Source organism: Grammomys surdaster, unplaced genomic scaffold, assembly GCF_004785775.1.
Source record: "Grammomys surdaster isolate TR1022 unplaced genomic scaffold, NIH_TR_1.0 125739, whole genome shotgun sequence".
NCBI classification, from domain to species: Eukaryota; Metazoa; Chordata; class Mammalia; order Rodentia; family Muridae; genus Grammomys; species Grammomys surdaster.
Window position 1 is genome coordinate 617,951 of NW_021620571.1, and position 16,599 is coordinate 634,549.

A 16,599-nucleotide genomic window follows, 5' to 3' on the forward strand; every position below is an offset into this window, starting at 1 on the left:
TGAGCCTCCATGACACACATGTAGAATGGGAGGACAACCCTGGATGAGTTAGTTCTCTGCTCCCATCATGTGGTTTCTAGGGATCGAACTGAGGCCATCCAGCTAGGCTTCAAACACCTTCACTCCCTGAGCTATCTCACCAACCTAGAAACCCAACTCTACATGTTCACGGTGTCTGCTCTCACTAATACTAGAGGTTCTTAAGATCATAGTACTGTTTGCATGTTTGTTTCTTCAAAATGCCAATGTTTGTAACATTTTTAAAATTACTTTCACATAACTAGTGCATCAATACTAAAGCAAATCAGCATAATGGCACCCAGTGAAAATCAGTCTCCTTTCCTTACGTATGTGGACCCAGTTCAACACTTCACTCCATTATTTACACTTATCTGTCTGTCTTTTGAGCCCAACACTTACCAGATTTATAGATACTATTTAGATATAGATATATGGAGATATAAAAGTATATGTTGGGGATTATTATCAAATCACATTTTAGTATGCTATTAAAACGATTATTATTTTCTCTTAAATTTTGGTTCAGTTCTATAATCAGAAGTATATTCCACTCAGCCATTTACTTATTTGGATTATAAAACCTTAGTGACTCAACTGCTTTCTGTCAAGAATTGAATATCAATATCTAGATTTCAAACATGAACTTCCTTTGGTTCACAAGTTTCCACACTGACGATTGAGTTCAAAGAGACAAATAACTGTTTTGTTTTGAAACACCTAAAATATGGTTCTTCAAATGTTTAGAACTTTTACTACCACAAATAGGTAAAATAATAATGGTAATAACAACAACAACAAGAACATAGTGGTAAATTGCAAGATGGATCAAAAGTTTTTTAATTTACTGAATAATACATTGCTGAATATCATGGGAATATTGTTATATTTGAATCAGCTTGTGGATAGTAGGGTCAGAAACTACTTGCTTGTATTGCAGTCAATGTGGATAACCTATGTCAGCTTCCATTTCATTTTAATCCCAAGGCGTTCATTAGTCATTCTTGTTTTCTGTAGGAACACAAGGTGCTCTTGACTGGCACTCCTCTCCAAAATACAGTCGAGGAACTGTTCAGCCTTCTTCACTTTCTTGAACCCTTAAGGTTTCCATCTGAATCAACATTCATGCAAGAGTTTGGAGATCTGAAAACAGAGGAGCAGGTGCTCTATTGTTTTTTGTAAATAAGTACAAACCTCTTCTTGTACTCTCTATGATAATTGGATGCATATGTGATATTTCTTTCATGCTTATTCAGGTGCAGAAACTTCAGGCTATCCTTAAACCAATGATGCTGAGACGATTAAAAGAAGATGTGGAGAAGAAATTGGCACCCAAGGAAGAGACAATTATCGAAGTAGAGCTTACCAACATTCAAAAGAAATACTATAGGGCTATTTTAGAGAAGAACTTCTCGTTTTTATCCAAAGGAGCTGGACAAACTAATGTCCCTAACTTGGTCAATACCATGATGGAGCTCAGGAAATGCTGCAATCATCCATATCTTATCAAAGGTAGCTAAAAGGAATCACAGCAGACATCTTCCTTTCCAACAGTAATCAACCACAAGCAAAGCTCCCGTGTTTGCAGCTCCCGTTTTACTACCTCCCTATTCTGCTCTGAGGCCTTACAAGCATCTCGGCATCAGAGGCAATGTGACTGTCCAGTTTGAGCACACCAAGTCACTAGGTCAAGAGTTTACTCTGTAGTGGAGAATCCTCAGATCAGACAAACATATCTTTTTTTTTTTTTTAGTTTTTCAGACATGGTTTCTCTGTATAGTCCTGGCTGTCCTGAAACTCACTCTGTAGACCAGGCTGGCCTCGAACTCAGATATCCACCTGCCTCTGCCTCCGAAGTGCTGGGATTAAAGGCATGCACCACCACCGCCCGGCTAGACAAATATATCTTTAAGTGTCTGCATTTACAATGTTTTCTGGTTTCTTTCCAGTCTACATATTGTAGTTAGTGTTTCAGATTTTGTCCTAATAATGATGCTTTGTACAGTCTTGTTGGGTTCTCTACCAGAGTTCCCTTTGTTCATTCATCCTAGATAACTGACAACATTGTGGAGTCCTTATAGTGCTGGGCTAGAAAGGCTGGGGAAAGAACACAGAAAGCTCCTTGATTCTTATCTAGAATCTCAGAAAGAAATGTAACAAGGACCTCACGGGGCTTTCTTTTTTTATATTTTCTTGTTTTCTTATTTTAGTGGCTAACATTCACATTCAGATCAATTATAATCATCCTTTGGTTATACCCAAAATTAAGATTTTTTTAAAAAAATATTAACCACTTGTTTAAGAATACATGCATGTTTAAAGGTATATGTATTCATTTCTTTGCCTTGGAGCCACAATTGTTTTATTTTGGTTTTGTGGGGTTTTCTTGTTTTTTTTTTTTTTTTTGGTTTTTCGAGACAGGGTTTCTCTGTATAGCCCGAGCTGTCCTGGAACTCACTCTGTAGACCAGGCTGGCCTCGAACTCAGAAATTCGCCTGCCTCTGCCTCCCAAGTGCTGGGATTAAAGGCGTGCGCCACCACCGCCCGGCCTCTTGTTTTTTTTGTTCGGCTTTGAGGTCATTTGGAGTCAGATAGGAGGACATGGTAAGAAGGTCTTGCCTGGTAGTCCTAGCAGTCTTCCTGCTTCAGCTCTCCACGAGCTGCTGTGCCTGGCAGACCTGTAGTTTTGTTATTCCTCCCTAGAAGCACTCATTAGCAGACAAAAATCTATATAAACACTTTCAAAGATGCTTAAGACATTATCTATATCTTCATGAAATTAACAGTGTTGTGTTAGTGGATGGTTAGATACAAACTTAAATAATTCTAATAAAAGCAAAGCAGTTGTCACTGAAAAGTTGTACATTACCCAAGTCCAGAAGTGTCCCAGTTCTGGTTTAACCTACAGCAGCTGGAAACTGCCGGTCAGTTTTTATTGTTCTTTTCATGGCTTCCTTCTCACACAGGTGCTGAGGAGAAAATACTTGGAGAATTTAGAGATACATACAATCCATCTGCCTCTGATTTTCATCTGCAAGCAATGATCCAATCTGCTGGCAAACTGGTCCTCATTGATAAATTACTTCCCAAAATGAAAGCCGGCGGCCACAAAGTGCTTATCTTCTCTCAGATGGTCCGCTGCCTTGACATCCTGGAAGACTATCTTATCCATAAAAGGTACAGAAGCATGCTGTGTGGTTGACCTAGTTCATAAACCTTGGGGTAATGTTTTTATTTCTGTTTTATTTCATTGAAATAATTAGAACCTGCCTATACTTTAATCTTTTCTGGTTTGCTAAATATAGATTTGTTATTCTGTTTCTGTTTTTGCTTCATGACAATATAAGCATTGAATTTAACTTAATCAGTATTTGCATAAACAAATATAGCATATATAGAATATTTTATGAGAATATCAGAGATTCAATTTCGTATCAGTGTATCATAAAAGGAAACCAGAAATTTCAGCTGTTTATTTTATTTGTTTTTGTTCTTTGTTTATTTGTTTTGAGACAAGGTTTCTGTGTTGCCCTGGCTGTCCTGGAATTCACTCTGTAGACCAGGCTGACCTCGAACTCAGAGATCTTCCTGCCTCTGGAGTGCTAGGATTAATGGCATGTGCTACCACCGCCTGGCTTTAGCTGTTGATTCTAATATGAAAGATTTTGATCACTTTACCTAAAAGTAAAGTAATCAAAGTAAGAGTTTCTATTTGTTGATATTATATGATTATGCAGTTCATTGTTATTGTTAGTTACTTTGTGTAGTGTGTGTATCATGTATGTGATATGCGTGTGTGTCGGGGAGGGGGGTACCTCACTGATGTCTAGAATGCCTGGCTTGTTAGCCCCAACTGTCCTCTGGTCTCCCCTCCCAGCCTGACCACAGGCACATGGCACTGTTCCTGGGCATCACTTTTATACAGATCCTGGGGATTGAAACTCAGGTCCCTCATGTGTGCATAGCAAGCACTTTCCCAACTGAAAAAAAAAGCTTTCAGGCTCCATTCTGACTTAGTTTTGTCCTTTGGAGTACTGTGGTTTGAATTTGAGGTCTTGCATTTCTGGGCAGTATTTGCACTTAAATGAACTTATGCTAAAATGTGTATTGCTCTCAAGTTTATACCTCATAAGATTATTAAATCACAGTATTGCCTTTAAAAATTCTTACATTTTCTTTTTAATATTTATTATTCATGCATATCCATCTGTGTCAGTATGAGTTTATGTGCACCACGTGTGCAGGCACCCAAGAAGACCAGAGGGAGTCATATCCTGGCCCTGGAATTAGAGGCACTTGTGAGCCACCTGATGGGTGAGGGGTACTGAGAATCAAAAAGCAGCCATACCTCTTAACTGGGGGCAGGGTGGGAGGTAGGTGTGGAGAGGGAGGCATCTCTCCATTTTCTTAATTGCCTTGTATAAAATACTTATGAGAAGATAAATCTGTGCAGATAGTTTTCTTTTTATTTTCTTTTTTTTTTTTTTTTTTTTTTGGTTTCTCAAGACAAGGTTTCTCTGTATAGCCCTGGCTTTAGCCCTGGCTGTCCTTGAACTCACTCTGTAGACCAGGCAGGCCTCTAACTCAGAAATCCACCTGCCTCTGCCTCCCAAGAGCTGGGATTAAAGGCGTGTGCCACCATTGCCCGGCTCAAATGGTGAATTTTATGGAAAATCCTCAAGCTTTTTTTTTTTTTTTACACTATGAGTAGCACTAGAAGTTATACTCTGTTTTATACTCTGAAGTTATACTCTGTTATACACTAGAAGATATGCAGAAAGAAAGGAAGTATAGGAAATAAATACCATTTAAGTCCCTGTGACAGCCCCTGAAATGATATGCATATGTCTTGCAATTAAGAAGTTGAATGTTGGCCGGGCGGTGGTGGCGCACGTCTTTAATCCCAGCACTTGGCCAGCAGAGGCAAGCGGATCTCTGAGTGCAAGGCCAGCCTGGTTTCAGAACATCCAGAACCACACAGAGAAACCCTGTCTGAAAAGGTAAAAGCAAACAAACAAAGTTGAATGGTAAACAAAAAGAATAAAAGACATCTTAAATTGTCGCTTTGTATAAGGACTATAGAGATTGTACAACATTCCAGTTCGTCCTCCACAGACACTGCTGTAGTAATTGAGAGTATTTCATGGGGGGACACTCGCAGCTTCTTGGGTAGTCCTGTCAAAGTTATCATTGAGTGACATCAGCAGCCTAGGTATTGTGAGTGGTTTTCATTATGTTTGTCTTTGCAGCAGTGTAAATCAAATCAGTGTGAGAGTGTTCTGTCACACAAATCAGTGTGCAAGTGTTCTATCCTTGAGCTACAGTCCCCAGGTTCCAAAATGGGATTTTAGCAGTATAAAATATGTGTATCTGGGATTGCAGACATTTGTATCTTTGTTACCATGAGTTTCAAATGTAGAAAATATTTATAATGCTGTTGCTTTTTAACTTTACCCCAGATGTAGTGCGATACAGGGAAAGCTGACTTTGCCATTAATAGACTATATCTTCATTTTCACTATGCTCACCATTTAAACTTACTGCTTTTCATTTAAATAGATATTTATATGAGCGGATTGATGGTAGAGTCAGAGGAAATCTTCGACAAGCAGCCATAGATCGATTTAGTAAACCTGATTCAGATCGATTCGTTTTCCTCCTGTGTACCCGGGCTGGTGGTCTGGGCATCAACCTTACTGCAGCCGATACATGCATAATTTTTGACTCTGATTGGAATCCTCAAAATGACCTCCAGGTAATAAATTTCTTGGCTAACAAGGAAGGTAAAGGATTTTTTAAAAAGAAAATCCATGTTACTTTATTTTGGTGATCCTCATCTTTTGTTTTTGTACAAACTGATTAATGTGTTTCTCCAAGAAACACCTGTGCATAATGAAATTAGTTTAATTATCATTTAATGATAATAAAATAGACCTTTTAGTGTTTCTTACTAACTTATGAACATATATAATACTTGAATACAGTATTTGTCTTTTTTAAAATATAGGGGGTAGGCCATGCGTGATTGTGCATGCATTTTAATCCTAGCACTTCTGAGACTGAAGCAGGGAGATCTCTGAGTTTGAGGCCAGCTTGATCTATATAGCCAGTTCCAGGTCAGCCAATCCATATAATGAGACTTTGCCTCAAAATAAAACAAAAAATAAAACAAAACCTCACAATGATACATTAATATATGGGGGGAGGAGTAAAATATGGGCATGTTCCCCTAACTCAGGGGAAGAAGGATTCCCTCTCAGAGGCGATGTCCTAGGCTTGAGTTCCATCTCCACCTCCCCAAACTCTAATTATAACTTACAATAAAATTAAAATTTCAGAATTTACGTTTGTCCTAATATAGTATAAGCATCGTATAGTATATGTAAAATTAAGCCATAATACACCTATGTACAAAATACTGTAGACACTGAAGGCATGAAAGCTGTACCTTTCTATGGGCTTCATAGGAAGAAGAATATTAAGAATGTTTGGGGGTCGGGAGATAGCTTAGTGGTTAAGATCACTTGCTGTTCTTCCAGTGGACCTGTGTTTAGTTTTTAATCAGCCATATAACATTTTATTATAATTATCTGTAGTCGTTCATGGGAACCAATGCTGTCTTCTGGCTTCTGAGAATACTAGACATGTACATGGGACACACACACAGACACACACACACACACACAGGCAAAAACATACGTACATAAATAAAATAAACAATAGGCTGAGTGTGGCTGCACATGTCTTTCATTCCAGCACTATGAGGAAAAGGCAGGCAGAACAGAGAGTTAAAGGTTAACCTGATCTACACAACAAGTTCCCAAGTAGCCAGGGCTACATAGAACACACTATCTCCACAACAACAAGTGATCAGAAAGGTTCAAAATTTGCTGAAAACACATATTTAGGAAGGGCTATGAAATGAGAATAAATTATATCCGAAATTTGTTTTTTTACTCATGATAGTCTTAATTATTCTGTAATTTGTAGTAATCCTTTAAATATCTATGAAATATAATAAATTATGAAGAATATACTAAAGTTAATAAAAGATCATTTCTTTTAGATTTATTTATATTATGTGTATGACCATTTGCCTCTATGTATGGAGGTGTACCATGTGAGTACCTGTGCTCTCAGAAGAGAGTGTGGGATCCAGTGGAACTGGAGTTAGGGATTGTTGTGAGCCATCATGGGAAAGTCCTCTACAAGAGCAGCGTGTGCTCCTAACCACAGAGCCGTCTCTTTAGCACCAAGATAACATTTTAAATTGATTGTTTTCTGTGTAATCTAGTTCAAAATATCAGAAATGTATCCAAGATCAATGCATAGATTAAATCAACTCTTCCCATAGAAGGACAGAGCATTTTTCACTTCATAGGCTACATAGTATCTCCTCCACACTCATTCAGTTAGCATACATTATGCATAGTGGGCTTCGTTGTGGCAATTTCATACATACGAATATAAAGTGTAGTTTGTGTTTTAGTTGTATTCATCCCTCAGAGTTCTGTTGTCTTCCTCCCTCACTGGTACCCTTTGTCCTCCAACGAGACCCCTCTAACTTCACATCTTTCTGTTTTGTTTTTGGTGATCCAATAAATTTAATGGATGAGGAGTGATCTATAGGATCATAAGCAACTTATCAGTAGCTATGCCAGAAAAGAAAATGTTTCCTCTTCCTCCAGCATCCTTAACTTGCTTAAAATCCTCAGGGAAGAGTGTAGCCTCAGTGAATTACTTCACACAACTTGCATTGTCTATAGATCCCTGGGGAGGTATGTAGCTGCCCGAGCTCCTACCACTTCCACTGTGTAAATGTTAATGGGCTCTGTCATATGCAAGTCTTCTGCAGTAACTGCACCTACTCTGTGTTCATGAGTGCATCAGCCATGTCAAGCACAGAAGACAGTGGTCTGGAACACTGTATTCTGTCCAGAGTTATTAGCTACAAGCACAGCATCAATATTTGCGGAAGTTATCCATTTAATCTCTCTGTTGCACTGTACTTGCTAGGCCAATGCTGTGCTCCTAGCCCATCTATTCCCTTGAGATGGAGGCCTCACGGCTTTGGCCTCAAAGTTGAGCTTTTGTTTCAGCCTTTTGAGTAGTTATGGCCTCCGGTCTGCATCCACATGCCCAGGATTTATAACTAACTAGCTGTGCCCTTTAGATGAGCAGAATGGGGCTAATGTTTAGAAGATAGACTGTATATTCTGTAGACTCCTTGAAATAAGGATTGATTCCAAATGTTGAGGTTAGTAGGAAATCAGTATATCCCATGGAGCTCCACAGTCTCCTGTCTCCGCTTCCCACACTGTAATGACATTAGTTCTTAAAGTCACCTGAGGCTGCAGTCACCTTAGTCCCCAGTTCAGGATTTTTGAATTCCAGGTTGGATATTCTTTGTCCACAGTTTTGGGACCAGGAATATTCTAAGTTTCAAAAATTTTGTAAGACTTACAAACTTTGGGACCTAAGTATAAATATTGAAATTCACTTCCATTTCAAGTACACCCCATATAACACAACTGGAAGGTAATTTTACATAGCATAGAAGTGTGAAGTTTGATTGACCTGTTATACAGGGCAAGCATAGACGGTTCCACTTACCATTTCATAGTTATGCTCAGAAATGTTCAGGTTTTAAAAAAATTTATTGTTATATTTTTATTTATTATCATTATTTTTAAATATTTTATTCTACTTTGAGTTACTCTGTATCCATGGTTGGCCTGGAACTCACTATGTAGACTAGGCTAGCTCACAGAGATCTGCCTGCCTCCACTTCCCTAGTGTTGAGATCAAAAGCATATGCCACCACACCCCTCATGATTTCTTGTTTATTCTGGACTTGTTTTGTTCTTGTTGTTTGTTTGTTTATTTTGGAAGTGTCAGCAGTGGGGTGGGGTAAGCATCCTAGTATTGTGGCTAGGCTGATCTAGAACTCGCTATGTAGCCCAGACAGACCTCAAACTCAAAGTCCTCCTGCTTCAGCCTCCCAAATGCAGAGATAACAGACAGGAAATACCATACTCAGCTAGGATTTTGGATTCCTTAGGGTCACCAAACCATATCCCCATGAAAATACAATGATCCAGGCTGGCAAGATGGTCCAGTGAATAAAGACATTTGCTGCCAAGCTTACAGCCTGAGTTTAATCCTCAGGACTCACATAGTAGAAAAGAACTCCCTCTCAAACGTTGTCCTCTGACCTCTCTCCGTGATCCTAGCCACGCCCTTGCCCACATGCACACGGACACAGAAAAGCAAACACTCTGATTAACTTAATCTAAAGCATAATGACCCAGAAGGAATCTATCAGGACAGTCTTAAACTCTAATTTACTGCCAATTATGGAATTATTCCTCCTCATCATATCAAAAAATTCTCATATACTCTCCTGCTCTCTGTATATAATTTATTTTCAGTATATTTTTGGAAGATAATCTATAACTTTCGTTTTCTGTAGGCCCAAGCTCGTTGCCACAGAATTGGTCAGAACAAAGCAGTTAAAGTCTACAGATTAGTAACTCGTAACTCCTATGAGAGAGAGATGTTTGACCGAGCCAGCTTGAAACTGGGCCTCGACAAAGCTGTGCTACAGAGCATGAGCGGAAGAGACAGTAATGTCAGCGGCGTGCGTAGCCTTTTCTGTTTTAACGTGGGTTTCTGTGTTACGTTTACTTAATTTTCTCTCAGAGCTATCTCACCCATGTTTTGTGTACAAGAAACATCTAATGTTATTCTGTGCACAAGGGCATTTTCAGAATGAAGAGATGCTTAGTACTTTTGAGTGCTGTTTGTTCTGTGTTAGCTTCAGAACTGTTGGACCTTAAGAATCTTTCCAAGACAGAAATATTTAACCATCTTCTGAGAACATCTGTGTCATGACATAACAGTAGAACTCATAAAGCTTTTCAGTTATTAAAAATTACCAGCTGCTAACACTGTCTTTGACTTTTTATTAATTATGGGTTGTAGATTTGTTTGTCATTGTTGTGGGGTGCCTTAAGTATTTTGCTAATATAGAGTCATAGTGCTATAATGGAGATTACTTGGTCCTTAGGCATTGAAACCATTTTAGTTAAGTGGTAATCATATCCTTAAAACAACAAAAATATTCAGTGCCTTCAATATATTATTTTAGTGAATTTTTTCCTCACATGTGGCCCAAGTCCAAAATAAGACATTGCATATTTTTAGCATTGTATAGGGGTGATTCCATATTTCATTTCATGACCTTTAAAATACTATCACTTCTAAAATTTTCTGTTTAGATTCAGCAGCTTTCCAAAAAAGAGATAGAAGACCTGCTTCGGAGAGGTGCGTATGGAGCCATCATGGAGGAGGAGGACGAGGGCTCCAAGTTCTGTGAAGAGGATATCGACCAGATTTTACTTCGTCGTACAAAAACGATTACAATTGAATCAGAAGGACGTGGATCAACATTCGCTAAGGTAACAACACACAGTGAGGCTCCTTCAGGGGGTCCCTAACACAATTGTTCTCAACTGTGGGCCACAACCCCTATAGATGTCACATTTCAGATACTTTGTATATCAGATATTTACATCATAATTCATAACAGCAAGATTAAATTTATAAAGTAGCAAAGAAATAATTTTATGGGTCATGGCAACATGAGGTACTGTATTAATTTTATCGTATTAAAGGGTCACAACATTAGGAAAGTTGAGAACCACTGCTTTAGAGTAACAAAACTTGTTGAATGAGTTTCTCTATGTAGAAAGAGAATTTATTACCATGACTTAGGCTGTGGTCCATCCAATAAGGGCTGCCTATCAACAGACAGTGAAAGAATCCAATAGTTCAGTACATGAGGCTAGATGTCTCACCTGGTCCTCAGTATACACCAGAATCCCAAAGAAGTGGGCTCTGATTCCAGTGAAGGAAGGGACTTGTGATGAAGGGTGAGAACAAGCAGGCAGAGGTGGGGGGGAGGAGGGGAGGGAGGGAGACAGAGAGAGAGACAGAGAGAGAGAAAAAGAGGGAGAGAGAGAGAGAGAGAGAGAGAGAGAGTGCTTCCTTCTCTCCTTTCCTTTCTATAGGCTTCTAGAAAAATGTGTGGCTCAGATTGATCTTCCAACTTAAAGATCCGGGTTAGAAGTGGGTGTTCCCACTGCGGATGATTTAATTTAAACAACAACAAAAACAAAAACAATTTCCCAGAGGTGTTCCCAGCCAGCCATTTGTTTTAACTCAAGATGTAGTCAAGGTGACACCAGAACAGACATCACGGGATCACAGGTCCTAATGCAGAAATGTGGCAGTGGTGTTCACATCTTACGTAACGGAAGTATTTGTATCTCTTGTTCTTCATCTTAGAACATACTAAACTAACTCTAAAAACCACGTGTGAGATTTTGTTTTGCTTTGTTTTGTGATAGGCTGTCTTGTACCCAGGCTAGATTCAGCATGCTAGGCAAGCAGCCTACTCACTGAACCTCACATATATGCATACCCTCATATCCATAGTCCCACCCCCACATACATAAACATGCACACATATATACATACCCTCATATACATAGTCCCACTCACCCACATACATAAACATGCACACATATATACATACCCTCATATACATAGTCCCACATACACACATACATAAACATGCACACATATATACATACCCTCATATCCATAGTCCCACTCACCCACATACATAAACATGCACGCATACATACATACCCTCATATACATAGTCCCACCCCCACATACATAAACATGCACACATATATACATACCCTCATATACATAGTCCCACATACACACATACATAAACATGCACACATATATACATACCCTCATATCCATAGTCCCACTCACCCACATACATAAACATGCACACATATATACATACCCTCATATACATAGTCCCACTCACCCACATACATAAACATGCACGCATACATACATACCCTCATACACATAGTCTCACATACACACATACATAAACATGCACACATATATACATACCCTCATATACATAGTCCCACATACACACATACATAAACATGCACACATATATACATACCCTCATATACATAGTCCCACTCACCCACATACATAAACATGCACGCATACATACATACCCTCATACACATAGTCTCACATACACACATATATATGTACCCTCATATCCATAGTCCCACCCCCACATACATAAACATGCACACATATATACATACCCTCATACACATAGTCCCACCCACATACATAAACATGCACAAAAAGTTAAACATTTTGTGTATTTGTAATTATAAAGTTGAATCATTATATTAACATCAACATACAGGACAGTCCAAGGTGGTTGCTCAGTCATTAAAGTGCCTGCTATACAAGACCTGAGTTCGGGTCCCCATGTACTAGATTAGAAAAAGCAACAATAAAGCAGAGTAAAGTGACAGACACCTGCAGCCTCCTCAGCCCAAGACAAGCCCTGGAGCCGCCTGGTGAGACCTCTGAGTAAAAGGAGAACGCCTGTATCAGCATAATACACGGTGAAAGTGACCTCTGGTCCCCACATGCACACAACACACTCATGCACACACACACTACATACATGTAACAAGAAAACAAATATGTAATTAAAAATTTTAACTATTTATTTGCTAAAGGGGAGCACAAGTGCTATATCGCTAGCCCATAAATTAAATTCTACCATAATTTCTTTTCTTTCTCTTTTTTGCTGTTCCTTTTTATTTGTTTCTTTGAGACAGGGTCTTTCTATACAACCCTGGCTGTCCTGGAACTAAGTAGATCAGGCTAGCCTAAAACACAGAGAAATCTGCCTGCCTCTGTCTTCCAAGTTCTGGGATTAATGGCGTGAGACACCACAGCAGGCTAATTCTCCTATACTTTCTTAATGCTCCTGTAGTATTTTAGAAATTTTGCCTTTGACTCATGCAGTTTCCTGCTAAAAAGAAGATAATATCCTTGTTTATTGAAAGCTTTCAAGTTCATCCACAATAATAACCTGCTTATTTTTATTCCTAAACTCTAGCCTGTGTTGGCATTAAAAACCTTTTGCCTTAACAAATCCTGTTATATTTCAGGCCTGTATTGGATCATGTCTGAAGTACTTTAAATATGCCAAATTCAAATTCTGTGAACTGTAAATGAAATGAGATAATGGCTTATTTTCAAATGTTTTTCCCTTTTCAATGTCTAAGTATTTGTAAAACTTCATTGTATATTTCAGGCAAGTTTTGTAGCATCTGGAAACCGGACAGATATTTCCTTAGATGATCCCAACTTCTGGCAGAAGTGGGCTAAAAAAGCAGAGCTAGATATCGATGCCATCAGCGGCAGAGTAAGTGTTTACGAGGGGTGTCGGGCTGGTTACTGTTTGTAGCACACATACATATGGGTTTGTATTGCCGTCATCTACCAAGTCACCAAGATTTTAAAAGATGATCAGAAAAATATATCTAGAAATTATTCAAGCACAAATCATTTAAAAAGAAAGAAAAAGAAACATGGGAAAAAGAAAATTGACAATTCTTTCTTACAAAAATCCAGTTAATACATGTAGAAGATATGAGGGAAATGTAAAATCACCCCTATCCATAATTATAACAGGTAAACCCTTTAATGAATTTGAAAATTAATGGGTTGTTTAGTTTAAAAACAAAAACAAACAAACAAACAAACAAAAAGGACAGGAGAAATGGCTCAGTGTTTGAGAACACTGGCTGCTATTCCAAAGGTCCTGAGTTCAATTCCCAGCAACCACATGCTGGTTCACAACCATCTCCAATGGGATTGGACTGCTCCTGGCATGCAGGTGTACATGCAGACAGACCACTCATATACATAAAATGCGTATATAGATACATCTTTAAAAAGCATACAAACTGAATATTTCTGCGTTCTTAATATATGTATTCTAAACTATGTTAGACAAATAAAGTATGTTAGCTTTATACCAGAGACACCTAAGATTATGTGTCTATAAGTACAGAGCACTCTGTACAAAATAGAATACACCAGGACCTGTATTCTCTGAACCCAGTTTCCTCTGCTACTCTGTGTTCCGGGGCTTTCCTAAGCATCTGATGACATTTGGGGCCCCTTGTTTACTTATAATGATAATCTCCTAACTTGCAAAATTCCAATTCTTTAAAAATTCTTTATACCTTAACTCAAAGCCAGCTTTTGTACTCTTCATGCCTTGTAAACCATTACATCTTGAGTAGCATTTTTTTAAAACTTATTTATCTGACTGCCAAACTTTGGATTCCTTTTAAGCAGAAACTATCTGAATGATCTTTGTATCAATAGTACCCACCATAGAGAAGCAGACACATGAGTTACATTGAATGAGCTAAACTGAATGAGCCAAAGGGACCCAGACTCTGCCTTGTCTTTACATATTACCGTAATTATTGTGTACAGAACTAACTGTTTCTAGACATGCAAAATATCCATCACATCTGACCTACAATTCAATTCTTATGCATTTCATTTTTCTTATGTCTTTGAGATAAACTTAGGTCAAAAAGATTTCTTTCACATTATTTATTCTAAAGTCGAAAGCAACCCAAATTAAACTGTTCTTCAGCTTTAGGTAAACAAATTGTAAAGTAGAAATCAAGCTTCAAGTATATTATAGTTGTTATAAAGGCACAATAATGTTCATACTAATGAGAGGAAATACCAGCTGTTTTTAGTCTATGAGTTTAATGGCATGAATTACACGTGTATCATAACACTTTTAATGGCATGAATTACACGTGTATCATAACACTTTTAAGAGACAGTGTTTTAAGTTGAGTTGCTTGGGTAGCAGGTCTGATAGTTACTCAGTTTTTCTTTCTACTACTACTTATTGTTTCTGTAATTTAAAAGTTGAAGATTAAAAGGCTTACTGTAAATAAAGTGGTTAAAGTACCTTCCTTAATTGTAACATTTAATTTTACAGAACAGCTTAGTTATTGACACCCCAAGAATTAGGAAGCAAACCAGACCCTTCAGCGCCACAAAAGATGAACTGGCTGAGTTATCTGAAGCTGAGAGTGAAGGAGAAGAAAAACCCAAACTGCGGAGACCCTGTGACAGGTCCGGCGGCTACGGAAGGACTGAGTGCTTTAGAGTGGAGAAAAACCTGCTGGTTTATGGGTAAAAATGTTATGTTTAGTGTTTGTCATAAGAAATTATATATAGACATAAATACTTTTTTGTACTATATGTAAACTTACATAATACTATAAACTTAAATATTTTCAATATTATTAGAATCAACAAAATCTCTCGTAAACTATCCCACATGTCTCTGTCAAGCATGTATCGTCTTTCTGTGTTTTCAGTGTTTTCCTCTGTCTAGCATGTATCGTCTTTCTGTGTTTTCAGTGTTTGAATGAACTGCGCAGATCCAGTTCCTCGTTCTTACATGTGCACAGTTAATAATACAAAGCAGTTTCACTCTGTCCCTGAGTAAGACATACTCTAAATCACTGTTCCACTCAGCTTTGCTCTACACACAAGAGAAACCATCTGTAAAACTTTATAATGACAGAATTTTTCTATTTCCTGGCCTTTATGCATGAGACATGATTTTGCTCAGACTTGAGTGTTACCTGTCCTTTTTAACCAGGTGGGGCCGATGGAGAGAGATTCTGTCTCACGGACGCTTTAAGCGGCAGCTGAATGAGCACGATGTGGAAGTCATTTGCAGGGCCCTCTTAGCCTACTGCCTCGTCCACTACCGAGGAGATGAGAAGATTAAAGGCTTCATATGGGATCTCATCACTCCCACGGAAGACGGCCAGACTCGTGAGCTACAGAATCACTTAGGTAGGTGGATCTCTTTCCTTTTAAAAAAAAATCTTGTTATAAGTAATACTTACCGTCCTTTCGTGTAAAATTTTAAAGTAACACAGATAGTATTAACAAACGTAATGTTTACACTCAAAAATTAAACTTCAGCATATGCCAGTGTTGTAGATTTGGGTGGGTGGGAGCACTTAGATTACTGTCATATTTGTATCACTTTGCAAACTGTTGACCTCACCATGAGTCTGTGTAGCTGTATCACATTTCTTAGCTTTTTCTTCATATTCCATGGTCTGGGGGGGTTGATAGGTTGACTTATAGCTCCTTTAATGATGGGCATTCTAGTTCCAGTTTGACACAGTTGAAAACAAGCATCAGTAAGAAGCTCTGTACACTCCTATTTCTCCATTGACTGTGTCTGCATCTTTAGTGCCTTAGATACAGTCTTTGGGACAATCAGACCGTCTCCTGGGGTCTTGTAAGCACAGAATTCTAAGGCCTCAGATGTACTGAATCACAGTCTGTTTTATAACAACACTCAGGATTGGTATGCTTGTTGGAGTATGTGAAGCAACAATAGTTAGTTCACCATTCCAGGTGATTGACTGAAATGCTGTCACTGGTATATGCTATCAGAATGTTAACTTCTGTATATAATACATCTTTACCATAAAACAATTGCACTTTCTATAAAAATGAAAAATTACTGTGCATTTAAGATTATCTTAGAATTTTGTTCTTCTGAATCACAAAATCTTTATTACCTGTCTAGTATATATT

The 16,599-nt window shown here is 38.3% G+C and overlaps 1 protein-coding gene across 7 annotated transcripts in view; it reads left to right on the plus strand.

The window, feature by feature from the left end:
* The window catches only part of Chd9 (chromodomain helicase DNA binding protein 9), a 217,271-nt gene that overhangs the window by 159,715 nt on the left and 40,957 nt on the right, over nt 1–16,599 (plus strand). For all 7 annotated transcript variants that reach the window (XM_028788235.1, XM_028788239.1, XM_028788238.1 and 4 more), the window contains 9 exons: nt 1,036–1,179; nt 1,275–1,530; nt 2,985–3,195; nt 5,578–5,773; nt 9,491–9,658; nt 10,299–10,478; nt 13,247–13,357; nt 14,969–15,165; nt 15,641–15,840. In XM_028788235.1, the coding sequence (XP_028644068.1) occupies nt 1,036–1,179; nt 1,275–1,530; nt 2,985–3,195; nt 5,578–5,773; nt 9,491–9,658; nt 10,299–10,478; nt 13,247–13,357; nt 14,969–15,165; nt 15,641–15,840 (1,663 nt within the window). The remainder of the gene's footprint in view (nt 1–1,035; nt 1,180–1,274; nt 1,531–2,984; nt 3,196–5,577; nt 5,774–9,490; nt 9,659–10,298; nt 10,479–13,246; nt 13,358–14,968; nt 15,166–15,640; nt 15,841–16,599) is intronic.